At 38.4% G+C, this 16,915-nt stretch overlaps 2 protein-coding genes across 3 annotated transcripts in view; both read right to left on the bottom strand.

The window, feature by feature from the left end:
• Positions 1-144: 144 nt before the first annotated feature.
• On the bottom strand, positions 145-12,307 carry ifih1 (interferon induced with helicase C domain 1). Of its 2 annotated transcripts, none has more exons than XM_068329243.1 (16): positions 11,826-12,307; positions 11,312-11,486; positions 10,867-11,010; positions 10,322-10,387; positions 8,092-8,315; positions 7,218-7,428; positions 5,628-5,845; positions 5,022-5,123; positions 4,780-4,903; positions 4,448-4,663; positions 2,939-3,195; positions 2,619-2,768; positions 2,351-2,512; positions 2,058-2,251; positions 1,781-1,874; positions 145-975 (listed from the first exon to the last, which is right to left on the bottom strand). In XM_068329243.1, exons 1-16 carry the CDS (start codon positions 12,258-12,260, stop codon positions 781-783), a joined length of 2,967 nt encoding a protein of 988 aa, XP_068185344.1. In that variant the 5' UTR covers positions 12,261-12,307; the 3' UTR covers positions 145-780. The 2 variants fall into 2 exon arrangements, with proteins under 2 accessions (XP_068185344.1, XP_068185345.1); XM_068329244.1 differs by having other exon boundaries at positions 833-1,015.
• A 3,715-nt stretch (positions 12,308-16,022) lies between these two features.
• Positions 16,023-16,915, bottom strand: part of LOC137604567 (potassium voltage-gated channel subfamily H member 7-like) — a 30,374-nt gene continuing 29,481 nt past the window's right edge. The window contains exon 16 of the mRNA XM_068328394.1: positions 16,023-16,310. Coding sequence (XP_068184495.1) covers positions 16,023-16,310 — 288 coding nt within the window. The remainder of the gene's footprint in view (positions 16,311-16,915) is intronic.

A 16,915-nucleotide genomic window follows, 5' to 3' on the forward strand; every position in this document is an offset into this window, starting at 1 on the left:
GTGTTTTTTAAGAAGTGCTTTCACGCAAGCCATTCAATCCAAATGTGACAAACCGGAGTGAAAAACTACAAAAGAGTTTACTTCCGATTTCATGCATGTATTTTTTCCGCATTTTACATCAAAGTAACCAGTCATAAAAAGGTTGATAGGTGCTCTTTATTTTGGCATTTATTCATACAGATAGACATTGAGCGTATTTTATTGACATTCTTTAATGCATGCAAATTGCATTTATGCACATGTCTCGTACAAACAGGGAAAATGTAAAGATGAAATAACTCAAAAACCTTCTAAAATTAGCCCTGCTGGACTGTGTGTGTGACTAATTACCAGTTGGATTCAATGGAAATTCACCAGCACTTTGTCTCGGAGCGACTTGTTTGACAGGCTGGCTCTGACGGGCGATCACAGACTCAGTAGCTCCTGTATGATGAGCCCACTGGGGTTTGTAAGGACAATCATTGTTCCAATACCGCCACCCCCCCCCCCCGGTTTATTATTATTATTATTGATCCGATGATTTAAAAAGAACATTTGCAGTCAATTCAATAATGTAAATCCATACATTGACAAAATTGCATAACTGTGCTGTAAACCTTTCACCAATAAAAGTCATAAGGCATGAAAATATAATACTGCATAAAAAACGTTTGCAGCATGCCTAAATCCACCACCGATGATTCCGTTTCCGATATGATGTTCATTCAGTGCAAGACAAGATAAGACGATAAGAATAGTAATCAATGTTTGTATAGTTATTTAATGAATGGTTCTGATGGTCTATGTGTTTTCATCATCTGAGCTCTGTGTCAACTGGCTTGCATGTTCAGCATAGTCAAAGGCAGAAAACTTGACAGGGAGTTCACTCCATTTGGTGCATTTGGTTAGCTTCTTCTCGTTCAATATCACGACAAAGTTTTTCACATGGAGGCAGGGGCACTCGATCCCTCGGTACAGCATCATGGAACCCCATCTCTGCAGGTGTGACATGGTGTAGAAGCAGCCAGATCAATCACTTCATGACAACAGAGATTCTAATCAACATACATTTTTACAGTTAGTTTGATCAGATATATTGATCAGACGTTCATGACTTTGTGTGATGTATTTATTCATTTATTTAGATATTTATTGTTTTGATTTACATCTTCAGTTCAAAAGCAAGTTTCTAACAAAGTCATTTTTGTAGAGTATGGGTCCATTTTTTCACGAGGGTGGGGTTATTTCATCAATAGGTTTTCCACCTATAAAATTACCTGTTATTGCGTTCTACTAATGGGCAACCTTTCCTGTTGTAGTACAAGCATAAATTAAAGCTTGTATTTATGCTATTTGTATCCTGAGTAAATCTAATATGTTCCGACATGAGCTACAAAATACTGACTATAAAATCATGGCGTGAAAAAATTAGGAAGTCTATTTCTGCTCTTGATATTCTCTCACACTTTGAATGACATATCTTAGTGTTGATGGTGTCTTTACTCATTTACCAAATTTTTCAGTTAGTGTAGTATTCAGGTCTTTTGCTAATCTTGGTAAGACACAATGATGCCAATTTCTAAAATTGTGCAGCTAGTTCATTTCTGAGAATCTGCTCATATGGCCAATCTTGTTATGTTCACACCCCATCACCATGCTATCATCTGAAACCAACATACCTGTTGACTTGTGGGATATTACCAGCTTTTTTTTGGCATTCTACAATTCTCCTGTTCCTCACATTTTCCTTCAGTCACATTTCACACAGAGTCCCGAATTTAAAATCCTGAAATCTACTTACCAGTCCACAGTCTTTGCACGCTATGTATCCATTAATCTCATAATCAAGAAACCGCTCTAGAAGAGTGGTGTTTTCTCGCCGAATGAAAAGTTCACTGTAAAAAAAATAGTCAGTGTTTGATTTGATTCTGGACAAATTTGGAAATCTGAAAAAAAAAATTGCTATGTCTAGTAAGATATTTATCATCAGGGTGAAATAAGAATAGAACGATACTGTTTTTACTAAAATTAAGTACACATGTAAGATTCAGAATAATACATCAGTCAACTATAAATACCTAAACTGTGGTGTAAGATTGACCCTGTGCATGTTTGCGATGATCTCGATATCTTCACCACTGCAGACCTCTTTGCTGCAATCTCTACATCTAAACTTCACCTCAGCAGGGTTTTGGGTCTTCATGTCTTTGTGCTTCTTCTTTTTGTTTCTAACCTTCTCCTCCATTACAGCCTGAAACTGAAACTCTCTGATCTAAGAAAAGAAAAGAATTGCTGAGTGCAATATTACTGTAACATGGTTTTTGGTGTGACCACCTAAAAACAAATACAACAAAGTTTGAAGTTGACATACCCGTTTGTCATAGATGTCTTGATTAAGGACTCTAATCTTGTCAATGGCTTTGTACATCATGTTCTTGCGATATTCATTGACACAATTCTTTTCAGTTACCCCTGAGTTCTTTATCTCGATGATAGTGTAACTGCTGTCCTCAGCTCTACCTCTGCCTTCAGCCTGTAGAAAATAAAGTAAATGGTCAAAAACTGCATGAATACTTTACTGTCATACAACTTGATGATGACAAGAAATATCTGAATATCTGAATCATAGAATCATATACCTGAATCATAGAAATCTCATTGGTCACTCGACCATACTGGATGACAAAATTGCATGCTGGTATGTCCAAACCTTCCTCTGCCACTGAGGTAGCAACCAGCAAGTTGACTTCACCTTTGCTGAACTTATTCAACACGTCCTTTTGTTCAGCCTAATGAACAAAAACGCATGTTGAGATGGTAAGTGTAATGTCATAACTGCAAAAGACAGTCTGGTTTGAATAGTTCATAGTTCAGCACAATGGAAGTACTTTATTTTAAATTCAAATCCATTCACTTTGGATTCAAAGTGAATGGGGTTCTTCATGTGTTGTGCACTCACAGCTGTCATTGGTTTAACGACACTCTGATCTCCTCCTCCAGTTATATATGAGGGTTTCACGCCAATGTCAGAGAACTTGCTGTTCTCCTGAATCCACTGACTGAGAGCGATGGCACTGAGACGTGTTTTGGTAAAAACGATCCCTCTGGCCGTCTCCCTGGTGCTGAACTCATGCAAAATTGCAGTTCTTAGTTTTGACAAACTGTCATTCTCATATTTAGGCTGTTCTGCAAGCGTTTTCAGCTCTTCCTTGTTGTCTGTGAGACAATGATAACAAAGGATGGTGATGAATTGAGAGGCAGAGTACGATTAGCAGCAAGACTTTTAGAAAACTTTTTTTTTTTCTATTAAGACTGGCAAATGAACTGGTGCCAAAGCTATGGTAAAACGTGTTATGCTTGCTTTATGTTTACTTTTGAAAGACTGCTGAACATGCCCCATGGATTTACAGTATATCCATTTTTACCACCTACAAGAATCGTCTGACCCTTTGGAAACTGCTCTTACTCAGTTCTTGCCAAGAGTTAGGTGAAGAATATCAAAACACATTCATGTTCACATTCACTTCACAATTCCCCCCGGGATTAATAAAGTAAGTCTGTATGTATAAAATATTTGCTAGCTATGGAGTTTATGCAGGTGGGCTGATTACGAGGACTTTGACTAACACTATGACTGTGCGGTCAGTCACACGGAAACACCAAAGATTTCTTCTGTAATTTATTATGGCTTTGGGGGCAGCAGATGAAAAAATAGGCCTGACAGCAATGAAGGCTGACGGAATGTAGGCTGACAGAATGTAGGCTGCTTTTTATATAGGCACGCAGACAAACATTCTCTGTCAGGTGTGGTCGGAAACTGCTACATGGTAAATGGAGAGGAATCACACCTGGTCCCTAACCAATTCAATTGTCCAGCCTCTAGCTCCTCCCACTTCCTGATCCCTCAGCTCCTCCTCCAAACCTGCTCTTCACAACAGTATGTCTGTGTATGCAAAGCTGTTTAAATCAATCCACTGGACTGTAAGAAAGTTTCTTGAAGACTTTTTGCTTCTCATCCAAGAGGCTTCTTCAGTTTTTGTGGGGGCTGGTCTTGTCCCAGCTTATTGTATGTATATATGTATGTATGTATGTATGTATGTATGTATGTATGTATGTATGTATGTATGTATGTATGTATGTATGTATGTATGTATGTACTGTATGTATGTATCTCTCTCTCTATCATCTATCTATCCCCCCGCCCGCTCGTCCTTGTTCATTTTATGTTGTATTATTTTAGGACATTTTCCTTCCTTTCAAGTCTGTATGCTAAGCTTATATAATTAACAGCTAGTGTTATATTTAGTATGTACAGCCTATGTTTCTATCTAACTCTCAAGATAGCAAATTACTTTGTACCTATATCATAAAATGCTACATTAATTTGTTAGCAATAAGCTATAATGATGCTAAGTCACACAATGTTTCAACAACCTAGGTTTTCCTTGGTAATACAACATGTCAATACCTTTAAACAAATTGAACAGGAACCGCTCGGTATCTGTGATTTTTATGATCTGCTCCTCATCTGGTGTTGTTTTTCTCTTTATCTCCTCTTCGTGGTATTTGTTCAAGAAATTGAAGGAATCTTGCATGCGAATGGTGTTGCTCAGAATCAGGCCCTCATTGTACCGACGAAGGTGCTCTGCACAAACTCGCACTGTTTGATCTTCATCTACTGCAGCTAAAAGGGATGGAGACAAGATTTCAGACGCCTACAATTTGGGTTTAGTTGTTTTTCAAAGGCAAGTGGGAACAAGAGTCAACATCCCCATTAAAAGGAGCATAAAATGTGCTCACCTTTGCATTCTTTATGAACAACCCACTGTTCATAATTCTGAGAGCCCAGGTCACAAGTGGGGCTCAGGCCAGCATGTACATGAATGCAATTCATGATTTTCATTATAACATCCCCAAAAGGGTCCTGGAAAAAAGATGTTAACACTCACAGTTACATCAATTAATAAGAAAATGCATTAAAACATGATGAGTAGATTATAAATAACAGAAGTATAATTACATCTCCAGATAAATGCATGTACCTCTTCTCTGTCTTCAATAGTTTCAACCATTTTCCTTGGTTCCTTTTTGAGTCCCCCAAGGCTGGTTGTCATGATTTTGGAAGCATCCAAGTTTGCACAAATCTGACAGAGACACAGATTCACAGATTTAATTAAAATCATACGTCTGTGTCTTGGTGATGCTGGCTATTTGTGATAAATATTTGTAGCCTGAGGCAGCATTAGCGCCAAAGGGCTGTTATTAATTCCTTTTGCTTTCATGGCAGTAGGAAACTTTACGGCTGCCTGTGTGGAATATTGGAAACAGCTTGGCTGGTTGAAAGTGATCTGAAATGACCTGTGCAGAGAAACTGGGGCGGCGGTTTGAAGAACACCGAATTAAAAATAAAGATTAAACCACCTTCAGGGTGAGAAGTTTATGGTGTTATGAAAAGAATTACACACAAAAGAAACCACACCTGTATAATGTAATTCAAACCAGCATAAATAGTCTAGAGGTAGATGATTACACTCTGTCAAAAGAAGTTCCTTCAATGCTTGTATTGCAGTGTACCTAGTATTTTGGACATATGGGCTACTGTGTGCTAAACTTTTCATCCACTCTGGTGCAGAGAACTGAGTATTTACACGTAGGATGTGCTCTTCAGCTTTTTCCATTTTTGTAGCTGAACCAACCCCCAGTGAGGCAGTGAGGCCCAGAATCTGAGGGAGGGGCAAGGTCGGCTTTTGCTCCTTCTTCAGTTTTATATCCCTGTGCTTCTGCTTCAGGTAGCGCATCATTATGTGGTTGTAGACTTCTCCTTTTTGAGTGTGGTGACATTCATCTATTATGATCAGCGTCAGATCTATCAAAGACATGACAACAACAACAAAAAACAAATTAGAAATATGTTGTAGGTCAGTGGTCCCAAACCTTTTTTGCGCCACGGTCCAGTTTAACATCAGACAATATTGTCACGGACCGACCTTAAGGTGTGACAGTTAAATAAAACAAAATAAAATACATAAAAATACCTTTAATACCTTTAAAAAAATAAAAATATAATAAAACATGTGAATCCAATGTGTATGCAACTTTATTAGCAGCGTCCTATGTATTTTGAGATGTATTTTGTTTGTTTTGCTAGCTTGGGAGTTTTAATTTAGAGGTATTGTATTCTGCGGCCACTTTAAAAAGGTAGTCATGTGACAGAGGCAAGCATCTTGACAAGCATAAAGAGTGAGTCATAGACAGATGTGGCGGAGAGAATCCGGTAATTTTCCCAAACAAACAAAACATCATTCAGAATCAAATAATAAATAAAATGGAAATAATGTAAGTTATGTATTCTTTCTGTATCAAATGGCCCACGGACCGGTACCAGTCCACGGCCCAGGGGTTGGTGACCACTGCTGTAGGTGATATAAAGCAAGCAAGTTGTAAAAAAAGTGAATGAATGCAAAACCAATGTGATATCGGATAACAACGAGCAGAAAAAATGATTACCTGTGGTTTAAATTTTTCATCAAAGGATGGGAGGTCATTGTGTTTTAAATTTTTAGATCCTCCCAATGCAAACCAGTCCTTTTCTATGAACCTGATACAGCAGTTTAAGCTACAAAAGAACCTGGTGAAAACAGTATTTTTGAACCAAAAAAGAGTTTTCAATTATGCTTTTGTAACATTACATCAAAAGTGTGAGTTTAAGCAGAGCACGAATGTATCCCTAGAGGAAATAAGTCTGGTGAGTGGCAGCCTGATGTACTGTGGGTGATAGAGGCTCTCATGTGAATTTGATCAGCCACACACTGATGGCTTGAACAGACGTGTGGCCTGGAAATCAGCAGGAGATGGAAAAAAGGAAAAAAAATGATACGCTCTCAGGCGTTTCAACAAACAGCATATGTTCCACTGAGATGGCTATTCCACCTTGAAATGGAGAATGCCAACAACAGCGAACAGTAAAGCTTCAAGACTGACAAGATCCTGTCAGGTATTATCAAGAGAGATGCTATGACTCCTCTGGGTAAGCTTCCATTCCAATACCTGTCAGTGTCTGTGGTTTAAGCCTGGACAGATTTTAACAAAAGGTTTTCATGGAACCTTTAATGACAAAATGCCATTATATTGTAACCTAATTCAATTTTGAATTGTAGTTAGTTTAAAGGAACCCAAAGCAGTTTACTGAGCTGAGTAAGTTATTCCGGAGTCAACTTTTTAAAATTCTAAAATCATACCACTCAAGTTGATCCCTTCATCCTCTCCTTCGTTAGACCTCTCCAAGAAATTCTGAAGAATCTGGGCCGTGCAAATGATGACATCATTTTTCTTCACAATCTCTGTGAAAGAGATTTTCAGTTGCGAGTCTCCACTGACTCTCTCCACTTTATATGTGGGCCTCAGAAATGGCAAGAACTCTGAAGAATAATGTTGCTCAACAAGAGGAATCTGCAAAACACACACAAGTGAATTTTTTTATATACATGTAAATAATAGAAAATGAAAAAAAATAAGGAACAGTGCGCAGTATTTCCTTTATTACTATGAGCTGTAAGTGTTATCACAAACCTCCTGATGATTTGAGGGTTTGCTTATGCTTACAATAACTGCAGTGTTCTGACATTGCAGACAGCAGTCTGGGACAAACAAAGCAGGATGTTTTCCTTCCAGTTAGGCTAAGGCACGGTTTCAAATTACTCATTCAATGTCGGTAAAGAATTTGTTGTTCTTTTTAAAGGATCAGGGGAAGACACACCTTTCTGCAAATGTTACTCTGTTTTTTCCAGTGTTAAACAATGGACCACTATATGGTGTTGTTTCATAGTCATGATTTCTGCTAAACTGCTCGAACTCACAAAGTTTTATAGTCTGAAACCTTCAGAGTTGTGATTCTTTTCCCAGCGCAGAGCCCATCCCATCCAAGAAAGTAAAGAAAAGCTAAGCAAAGCAGAACATCTAAACCTTATGGTATGTAATTTGTGGTGAGCTGACCCACATGTGCACACTGACTGAAAGACAGAATATTTTCTTTGGTTCTGAAAAGGGTGTATTAATAGGTTACAATAATAGTGCAAAGCCATACAGTAAGTCACCGGACTTCTGCTCCAGTACCTTGTTCACCAGGACGACCACTTTCCCTGACTGCCTCGCTGCCCTCCTGCCATCCAGATGTTTCTGAGTAATATAAACTGCAACTCTGGTTTTACCACTTCCTGTTGGGAGGCATATGATGATGTTTTTCCCCTCCAAGGCAGGCTTAGCAACTTCCATCTGATAATCTCGAAGAACAACATTATCTTTTTCTGGGCCATTGTCTGCTGCTGAGGGATTTCCATCTGTAATGCAGAGCAGAAGTTCCAGCAGAAACAACGTTTGATTATTGATTAGTATTAACACTGCTGATCAATGTTTGTTTTTGGTGCTATGTAGCGGAATGTTGTGATGACTCTGAGTTATTCTTTCTTTTCTCTGCAGGAGGTACACCTGTGGGTGGAGCTGCCTGGTTTGGCAGAAATGGATCCGATGCACCGTGAACATTTAAAGGGCGCCAACAGGGCTGGGTACTGTCTATACTCTGTGTGCTTTGATACGTGACACTGCTGCCATTCTGCTGCTGAGCCGTTCCTCAAATAAAGCTGTTATTATATTTCACCTCTCTGTGTCTCTGACTATAGAGCCATGTTGTGACAAATGTCTTCTTAATGCTGCAATTAATAAATTTAAAAAATGCTGCTTTAAACATAACCGAATACAATTGTTTCTTTATAGTTTCATTGGTAAACATTTAAACTTGCAGTACATCTCGGGTATTTTAGATGATTATGAACAGATTTTTGGCCAACAAAGCAATACTGCAGTATCTGCAAAAATTTTGCAGTGAGAAAAATAGCTTAAATTATAACAACAAAAATGAATAAAAACTTAATTAAAAAAAATAATTGTGTAACATTAGTATTTGTTACATCAAAACCATTAAGTTGAAATATTATACTAATAGCAGACCAGCATACATATATACATTTATGTCATCTGGCCTTTTACCACAAAGTAAGGATTGAAACTGCAGTTGGGCAATTTCAGACAAATTTGCATTTACATTTCCTTACACATGCATCCATATATTATTAAGCCTTCCTCAAATTGCTTGAGAGTAGATCATAAACCGTCACCCATTAATATTTCCCCTATATTTATTCTTTCTTTTCAAGGACTCATTATGATCCAAGTGAGCCAGACTGTGAGTAGCTGACAGGCTGTGACTTATCTGCTCTGTCTGGTTAGGAAGAAAACATGACGAGGGCACTCTGGACTCAGTGCTCTGCGATCCTTCCCTTCGACTCAAAGCTCTACATATCCCCACAGATGAATTCAAACCCACAGAAAAATATTTTCTTATTTCAGTGCAGACATATTTTACATTTTCCTTCGAAGACTTTGTATGCCAGAGATTATAGGTCAGGCAGCTAAACAGAGGAAAATGTGTCCGATTTCTAATAGAAAATGTACACAATCTGCAAAAAAGTAGCCAAACCAACATTGTGGTATGGTTAATACTACTCAAGAGAGAACAAACTCATTTTCACCATGATCCAGTGAAGTGAAACTTAGTTTAGCTCATATGCAAAGACCCTTAAATAATTTAACTCATTTTGCAACTTTTGTTTTAATTGGGCGATCCGGTTTGCGGCATTACTCAAACTAAAAAGACAAGCTGTTCTATGACCTTGTATTAGGATAATGAAGGCACCTCCCATTTTTCATCATTGCATTTGATTGTTTTCATTACCTTATTAGTCCACATGCATGTCCTTTTTATGTCATCTATGCTCTGAGCTGAGGCAATAATTTGTTTTGTGAACACAATGTCAGAAACACAGTTTATACAAGCGCATTGCAATGAAATATGATGCTGAAGCAAAATCTCTGGATATAACCAAAGAAAGCAGGCTTGATCTACACATAGAGACAAACAGGAAGACTTGGATTTAACTTTTCTGTGCATTATTTTACACTGTAGAGTTAGCATGTGGTTTTCATTTAGAGCACTGGTTATGCTCTCTCTTACTGACCTATGTGCAGTCCATCACGGCAAACACATGGCACATATTCTTCAGGGACAAGCAGGCAGGATGGAGAAAAGCTCCACTTACAAAACTTTCCAAGGACACCCATCCTGCCTTAATCTGCTGATCCAATGTGCTTTTTTTCTCACTGTACTTGAGTTCAGCTTTTTTGGTCAACTTAGACAGATGAAGACCAAACTATTTAGATGATATACATACTTGAAATACCTGAACAACATCCACAGGGTTAAAGGTGAAGGAGAGGGAATCAATCTCACCTGGTTGCGAGGGCTGCAAGCTGTCAGATAATTCATGGGAGTTAGTGCTTGCTCCTTTATAAAGGTCTGGAAAGAAATCAGTCCATTAAAATTTAGGTCCAAGTGAGAACTCAAGAATCAGGAAATTCAGCCATATTGTATTAGGAGATCCAAGAGGGAAAGCCAAATGAAATGACTAACTAGAGAAGAACTCAGAGAGCGTATGCCTCCACAAAGGATGCAAAAAAAATCCAGGATCTTGGCCTTTCTCAATATGGGTTGAAAATCTAATCACCTCTCTCTGTTGCTTTTTTAAAGGAATGACAAACATAAATTTAATGAGATTAATGATATCCTCCTACTGGAGGTTCATGTTCATTTCCATGTTCATCTCTAAAGCATTAAGCTTTGAGAAATGTTTTGATGAGCATCACCCTGTGTAATATGTTTATATAAAAATGTCTACAATTCAAGCAGATATGGGTTTCGCAATATATGTAAACAAAACTACTAAACTGACTGATCCAAATCTTTGCTGAACATCCAAGAGAGGAGGTCTATGAAACCTGCGTATTCATTCTGAGGGTCTTCAATGGTGTTCTTCTCCTCTAACTGATGGATCTCACAGCTTTCTGTTTCCACAGGACCCTCCTTTGTGGTGGTTCCAATTTTTGCAGGTTCATCTTTTACTGAAGGTTTATCATGGGAACCTTATAAGAAATGAAAAAGACACGATATAGGATTTCCTTATGAGGCAGGAATATTTATATAACAAGTATCGTGGGAGCTATATAAATACCCGCATTTTTATAATTGAATTCTGCTGCATTAGTAGCAAATTCTCTTTCTTCTTACAGGTAGTCACGGCAGGAAGCCACTACGATTGCTTCTTTTAATAATCTAAACATTGAGTAATATACCCTCATTTATAAAGTCTTTCTCTCGCCAAAGGAAAACTGGTGACGTCACTCGCTGTGGTGGGAGTGCATTAACACCAATGACATCCTTCACCTTGCTCATCACCATCAGATGAGCTTCCAGTCAGCTCCTGATACAGGGCCTCATGGTCCGTTTCACGCAGAACATCGAGAAACTTGGAGAACCACCCTGGTTGACCTCTCACGATTCTCCTCAGAAGTTCTCTGGCTCCACTTCTGCGTCCTCCTGTAGTTGTTACAGCTGTAATCTGAAACAAGAGTTTCATGACTGGATTTCACTGCTTTGGGTGTTTGTGTGACAGAACTGCTCGACAAAACATTTGAATGCGTTTGTCTGCCATCTTGTGGCCAATAGTCGTCATTACAATCAAACATTTCGATTTACAGTACGGAAGTTGGCATGGGAAAAGTAAAGAACATGTTAACAACTAGTACTAGGTTTACAGTCAATATTTAAATACAGTCACATGTGAACCTTCAAGAATGAAAATGTACTGTCTCGAGGAATTGATCTGGTCCCAGATCAGTTCAGAGGCAGCTGCGGATCAGACAACCCACCTCCTCAGTATTTAGGGTACAGTACTTACAACATCCGCGTCATCTTCAGTGATTAGGCCATGTGAGACACAATGGAGGCACACATCTTCTGTCTTCATGTCAACCAGTGTGGGATACAGTAACTGAATGAGTTTGACCGAGTTGTCATTCTCTTCCTCCACTTTAGGATCCGACAGATTGATCTGCATGTAATCAGCGGCATATTTAAAACCCGAATGTTCCAACGCGTCAACAAACGCCGTAAACCAGCCTGGATCATGTGGTTTCTTGATAACACTGTCAATGAGGAGGTCCACGGCGGCTGGATTGCCGTCACTTGTTTCCTTCTGTCGGATCCGCTGTTTTTGATCGTCAGCTATAAAATATAAATGATCCAGAACCTGCTGCACCTCGATAAGGGCTCGCAATCTCGGTCTGAAGTAATCAATGAGACGCTCGTTAATTTCGTCCTTTCCAGACGCCATGCCGACGGATTGCACCGATGATCAGGATAAGAATGACTCCAGCGATAAAAAGCTGATTCACTATGAACTTTCAAGTTTCACTTTCATTTCTTCGAAATGAAACTCAGAATTTGCCTAAACCACTAGGTGTCAGTATTAGAACATCTCTGAAAGGTGCGTACGCGTAAAGAACGCAAATGCAGTTACAGTATAATAAAAGTTATGATCAGCTATTTCTGACAATATATTAATACGCATTTACAAATTAACAGAAAAATGCCATTAATATGGCAATAATATAAAAACGTTTGAATTAGTGACGTAGTGATACTCCATTCTTCATCCACCATTGCTGACAAGCCATTGCTGTTTGCAAGCTCAGTAGCAAAGAGCATTTGCGTGTATCTGATTTAGGACCCAAATCCGGATCATAAAAATCAGATTCCATCTGAACTTTAGTATTCATGGAAAAACACTTCTGAGTCACATATAAGATTCTGATCTGTGCCATTTTATCTCTTCGTAGCATGCATTTATAATATCACTGGTATTCTACTCCGAACAGAGTGACATGCTTGTTCATTCTTTCTGTTTATCTAGAAACAGTATCTAATTTTTTTTGTAATATACATTTCTTCGTGTGAAAATCCCATGTTATTCTCTGAATTTATAGCATAGTGGTGGTGATGTGGTCAGCATGAGATTAATATTTAAGAGCACCTCCAGTTATCAGAGGTAGTATGTCCCCCGACATACTACATGCTGATGTATCTTTGGGCATCCAAAACTTTCGGCCCTTCTTAAGGGCAGCGCCAGCTGGATTATTCAATTGCTGACTCTCTCATTACATCTATATTATAAGGTAACAATGGTACTTTAGTTTAAAAAATAGTTACTCCACCATAAGTGTGTTTTTCTTTATTCTTCTCAAAGCTTCAAAACAAATATATGCACTACTCTTTTGCTCAAGACTTTTTCATATAATTCACTCATTTAAAAAATGTTTTTTTTACATCTGGCAGGATGATGCATTTATTTTCTAACAATTATCTAACAACATTTAACCTTTAATGTACATTTCCAACATAAACAGTAAGGGGTAAGGAAGTGAATCATTGACAGTTATTTATACATGAGAATGATGACTTAGCATTTGAATTGGTTTATAGGCACAAGACCCTCTCTGGGGTTTGTTTATAAGTAAGTACAAACTTTCTATGTGTTCCCCAAAACTTCCCTTCTTCCTCTCCCCATCCTCTAAGTGCATCCTAAAAAAGACAAGTGTACTGACATCATTTTATATTGTTATGTGCTACTTTGGGCTGATAAGCAGTGCAAAACAGTAATCATATCATTATAAAACACATGCACCACCTTGTAGAAATGCCTACATCATACTTGTTTGTCAGAGGCCAAATTCTGGGACAACAGCAGAATACCTTGAAAACTGCATGTTAAGATGTGCCTGGACAAACATGTATGGTGTATTCTGTTGGCTTCATGTTGCACACAAGGTGCACGCCACTGACTACAATAATAATGCACATTGTTTTAAAGAAGAAAACTACAGCATACTCAATACTGTACTGTATATTGCAGTGCAATTTTCCATAACCCCTGAGTCACATTTCAGAGAAGACAGGCATCAACTACGAGTAAGACAACTGTTCTTACACATTGTAATAATACAGTGTTACACTACTTAGTAGGGGTGTGTGGTATTTGCAAAAGAAGGTCTCAATATTTGTGTGGATTTTTGACAAAAGGATGATACACTAAAATTATAACAATAAAATAGTAAAATTTGGCAATATTTTGTATCCTTCAAAAATATTTTTTTCCCAACACTTACATTGCACTGCTTGCTGCTATTAATAGCACAACAATTGTTGACCACTATTGATATAGAGGAATATTTTTTAAATTATATAAAATAAGATGTCTTTTGACATGTTTATGTTTCCATCTTTTGCTTTGCTTGTCACAAAGCATTCATTTGCCAAAGGATCCTGTTAAATTTAACTGAGGGTGTTTCTAATGTTTGGGCAGGAATCAGATACCTGGCCTAAATCTGGTAGAGAAGCCTGACAGGAATTGTTTGGAGATAGTGAAACTAGTTTGCTGTGGAGTTACTGTATCGTCAAAGGCATTGCAACACCACCCTTTTTCGCTGCATTCATGGCGTGTTTCCATTGACTTTTTTACGACGTTATCAATAATATGGGCTTATACATTGTTGAAACAATAATTAAGACAGCATACCAAATGATGAATATCACACACCCCTTCTAATGACTGCAGAAAAAAAAAGTCTGATTTAGTTCACATGCATGTTTGGTGATAGAATTTGTATATTTATTGCACAAAGGCTTCAGACTTGATCAGGCTCTAACAGCAAAGTTCAGGGTCATCAGTGAGTCTCAAAGACGTGGCCAGTGTCAGGATGTGCTTATGACTCCATGACAGGCATTATTAGATGTACTACGCAAGAGAAAAAGTTCTGTCATCATTTTACAAATATTTTGCTAATATTTGCATAAATCAGTTCAGATTTCTGCCTTCGAGGTTCAGGTTTCACTTACAATCTACCCTGATGACTTTTTAAAATGAAATGAGAAATCAGTATCCATGGCCTTCATGAATTGTTACCTGTATGACCAACCAAACTGTCAGAAGCTAAGGTCCCATGGTAGCTGGATACAACCTTTCTTTCTTCAGACGGCAGGCAAGATAAGTACAACAAAGCTTGATAGAGATTTCTGGTAAATTCCAGTTGAATCTAATGATCTCTGTTGAGTATTCAGAAGGCATTTCACAATTCTCAGATGACTGAATGTTATTCCTGACAGCTCATCCTAGAACCACAGACCTGTGATCTCTGATCAGTCAAGTGACAGATTATTACCTGCACCTTTATAGGTCAGAACGGATGAAGTTTTGTGGTTCATGGCAGCACATGCATGGCCCACAACCTCGACTTGGAATACTGAGGAGTAGTTGGTCTGAGTCATACTTTGCATGCCATTCCTGGTTTGATTCACCATCATAATCTGCTGTATTGGTGAAATGTGGTAGTTATTTCTTGGGTTTTCTCAAATCTAAACCAATCCCGGCATGACAATACAATGTACTGATGGCTGGATGATTGACACCTGCCTACTATGAGGTAATAGTTTAGTCTTATATTCTAAATTAGCGAGTATGGATGGGTAGCATCAGTCTGTGATAGCAATGGCTGTCTCTAGCTTCGTGTCCCCGCCTAGCTCAGTGTGACTAACTGTATAGTGGGACATAATATGTTGCAATAGTATCACAAAAAGAGCCCATCAGAGTCCAAAGCCTGCATGAAATATAAAACAACTCTGCTGATTCAGGAGAATAATGCTGTCGTAACTGCTGTGCTAAACATAATAGGGCCAATCTCTGTTTGGTTGAACTGGTTACTCTGATTGGTTGAGGCATCCACATGTAGATTTTGTAAAGGTGTGAATAAAGAGGTAATTATTCTAAAAGAGATATCAGAATGCTCGCTGTTGTTACAACATGTAACCAGTGTTCTTACACTGGTAACAGCAGAAACCAGTTTGTTAATGCACTGTTATCTGCAGCAAACAGCATTTTATCCACATGCATGATGAAAAAAATAATCAAATGTCTTAGTTCTAGTTTCAAGCCATTGCAAATGAACACTACCAATGTCTGTGTCAGCATGCGGATAATAACCTGTGACTTAGTAATGACAGCGTTACCACTCAGATATTAGAACACTATGCTGTCGGTAGTTCATGGCCTCGGAAACTCTGGGTCTGAGGCTGGCCTCTGGAGTTCATTGGTGTTGAGGCTGACATCAGCAGGGTACTGAGAGGAAGATGTGGGTGATGCGGTAGAGGTATCGGTTGGAAAAAGGACCAGTGCAGAGTCTTGATGCCCAGTGACTTGTTGTTGTGAATTTGTATGTCTTTGTACAAACAATGCTGTACAGCTGTCCTCCAAAGAGACATTCATGTTACCCAAACTCGACAGAGAGTCTTTAGATTCCTGAATGATATTCTCCAGTTTAAGGTTGGAACCCTGAGAAGAAGCAGACAGGCAAAACATACGGAAATTATTGTCTTGTATCACAGAATGTAGATCAGTGTTTACTCTGAGTCATTCCAGTCCTGTTTACAGACCCGCAGACACAGACAGACAGACAGACAGACAGACAGACAGACAGACAGACAGACAGACAAACCAACCAACCAACAGACTGATCGATTCATTATTTCATTCTTTCATTCATTTTTTAATATTTTATTGACTCTATATCGATGATGTCATCAGATAACTCGGATGGTGAGGCAGGACAGAAAGTTGTGACAAAAGCTAAGCATTTTTCATTCCGTGTAATTTTCCAACTAACAGGCAAAGACTGTAGAACACAACCCAATCATAATAGTTGAACAGTAGGAGTGAAGCAGGGAAAAGCAACTCATTATGAAACAGAAAGAGCTTGTCAAATTTTGCAGACAGCCTCATTGTCTCCAGACAATCACTGATGACTTGGTGAGAATGCAGTTAGTAATTGTAGAAAGCACCTTATGCACGACTTCAGCTCTCTGCCAAAAAAAAAAATACAATGATTCGTCTTCAAAGGAGAAAAATGGAAACAATGACAGCTTCCATCGACTTTAACT

Source organism: Antennarius striatus, chromosome 12, assembly GCF_040054535.1.
Source record: "Antennarius striatus isolate MH-2024 chromosome 12, ASM4005453v1, whole genome shotgun sequence".
In the NCBI taxonomy this organism is placed as follows: Eukaryota; Metazoa; Chordata; class Actinopteri; order Lophiiformes; family Antennariidae; genus Antennarius; species Antennarius striatus.

Bases quoted from the DNA above. Each gene is read 5' to 3' on its own strand.
- ifih1 (XM_068329243.1), bottom strand. From the start codon at position 12,260: ATGGCGTCTGGAAAGGACGAAATTAACGAGCGTCTCATTGATTACTTC. The intron at 2,769-2,938 runs GTGAGTGCACAA...TTTGTTCATTAG, and splicing joins TCGTTAAACCAATGACAGCT to GCTGAACAAAAGGACGTGTT. The intron at 1,875-2,057 runs GTATTTATAGTT...TTTTTTTTACAG, and splicing joins AATCTTACACCACAGTTTAG to TGAACTTTTCATTCGGCGAG.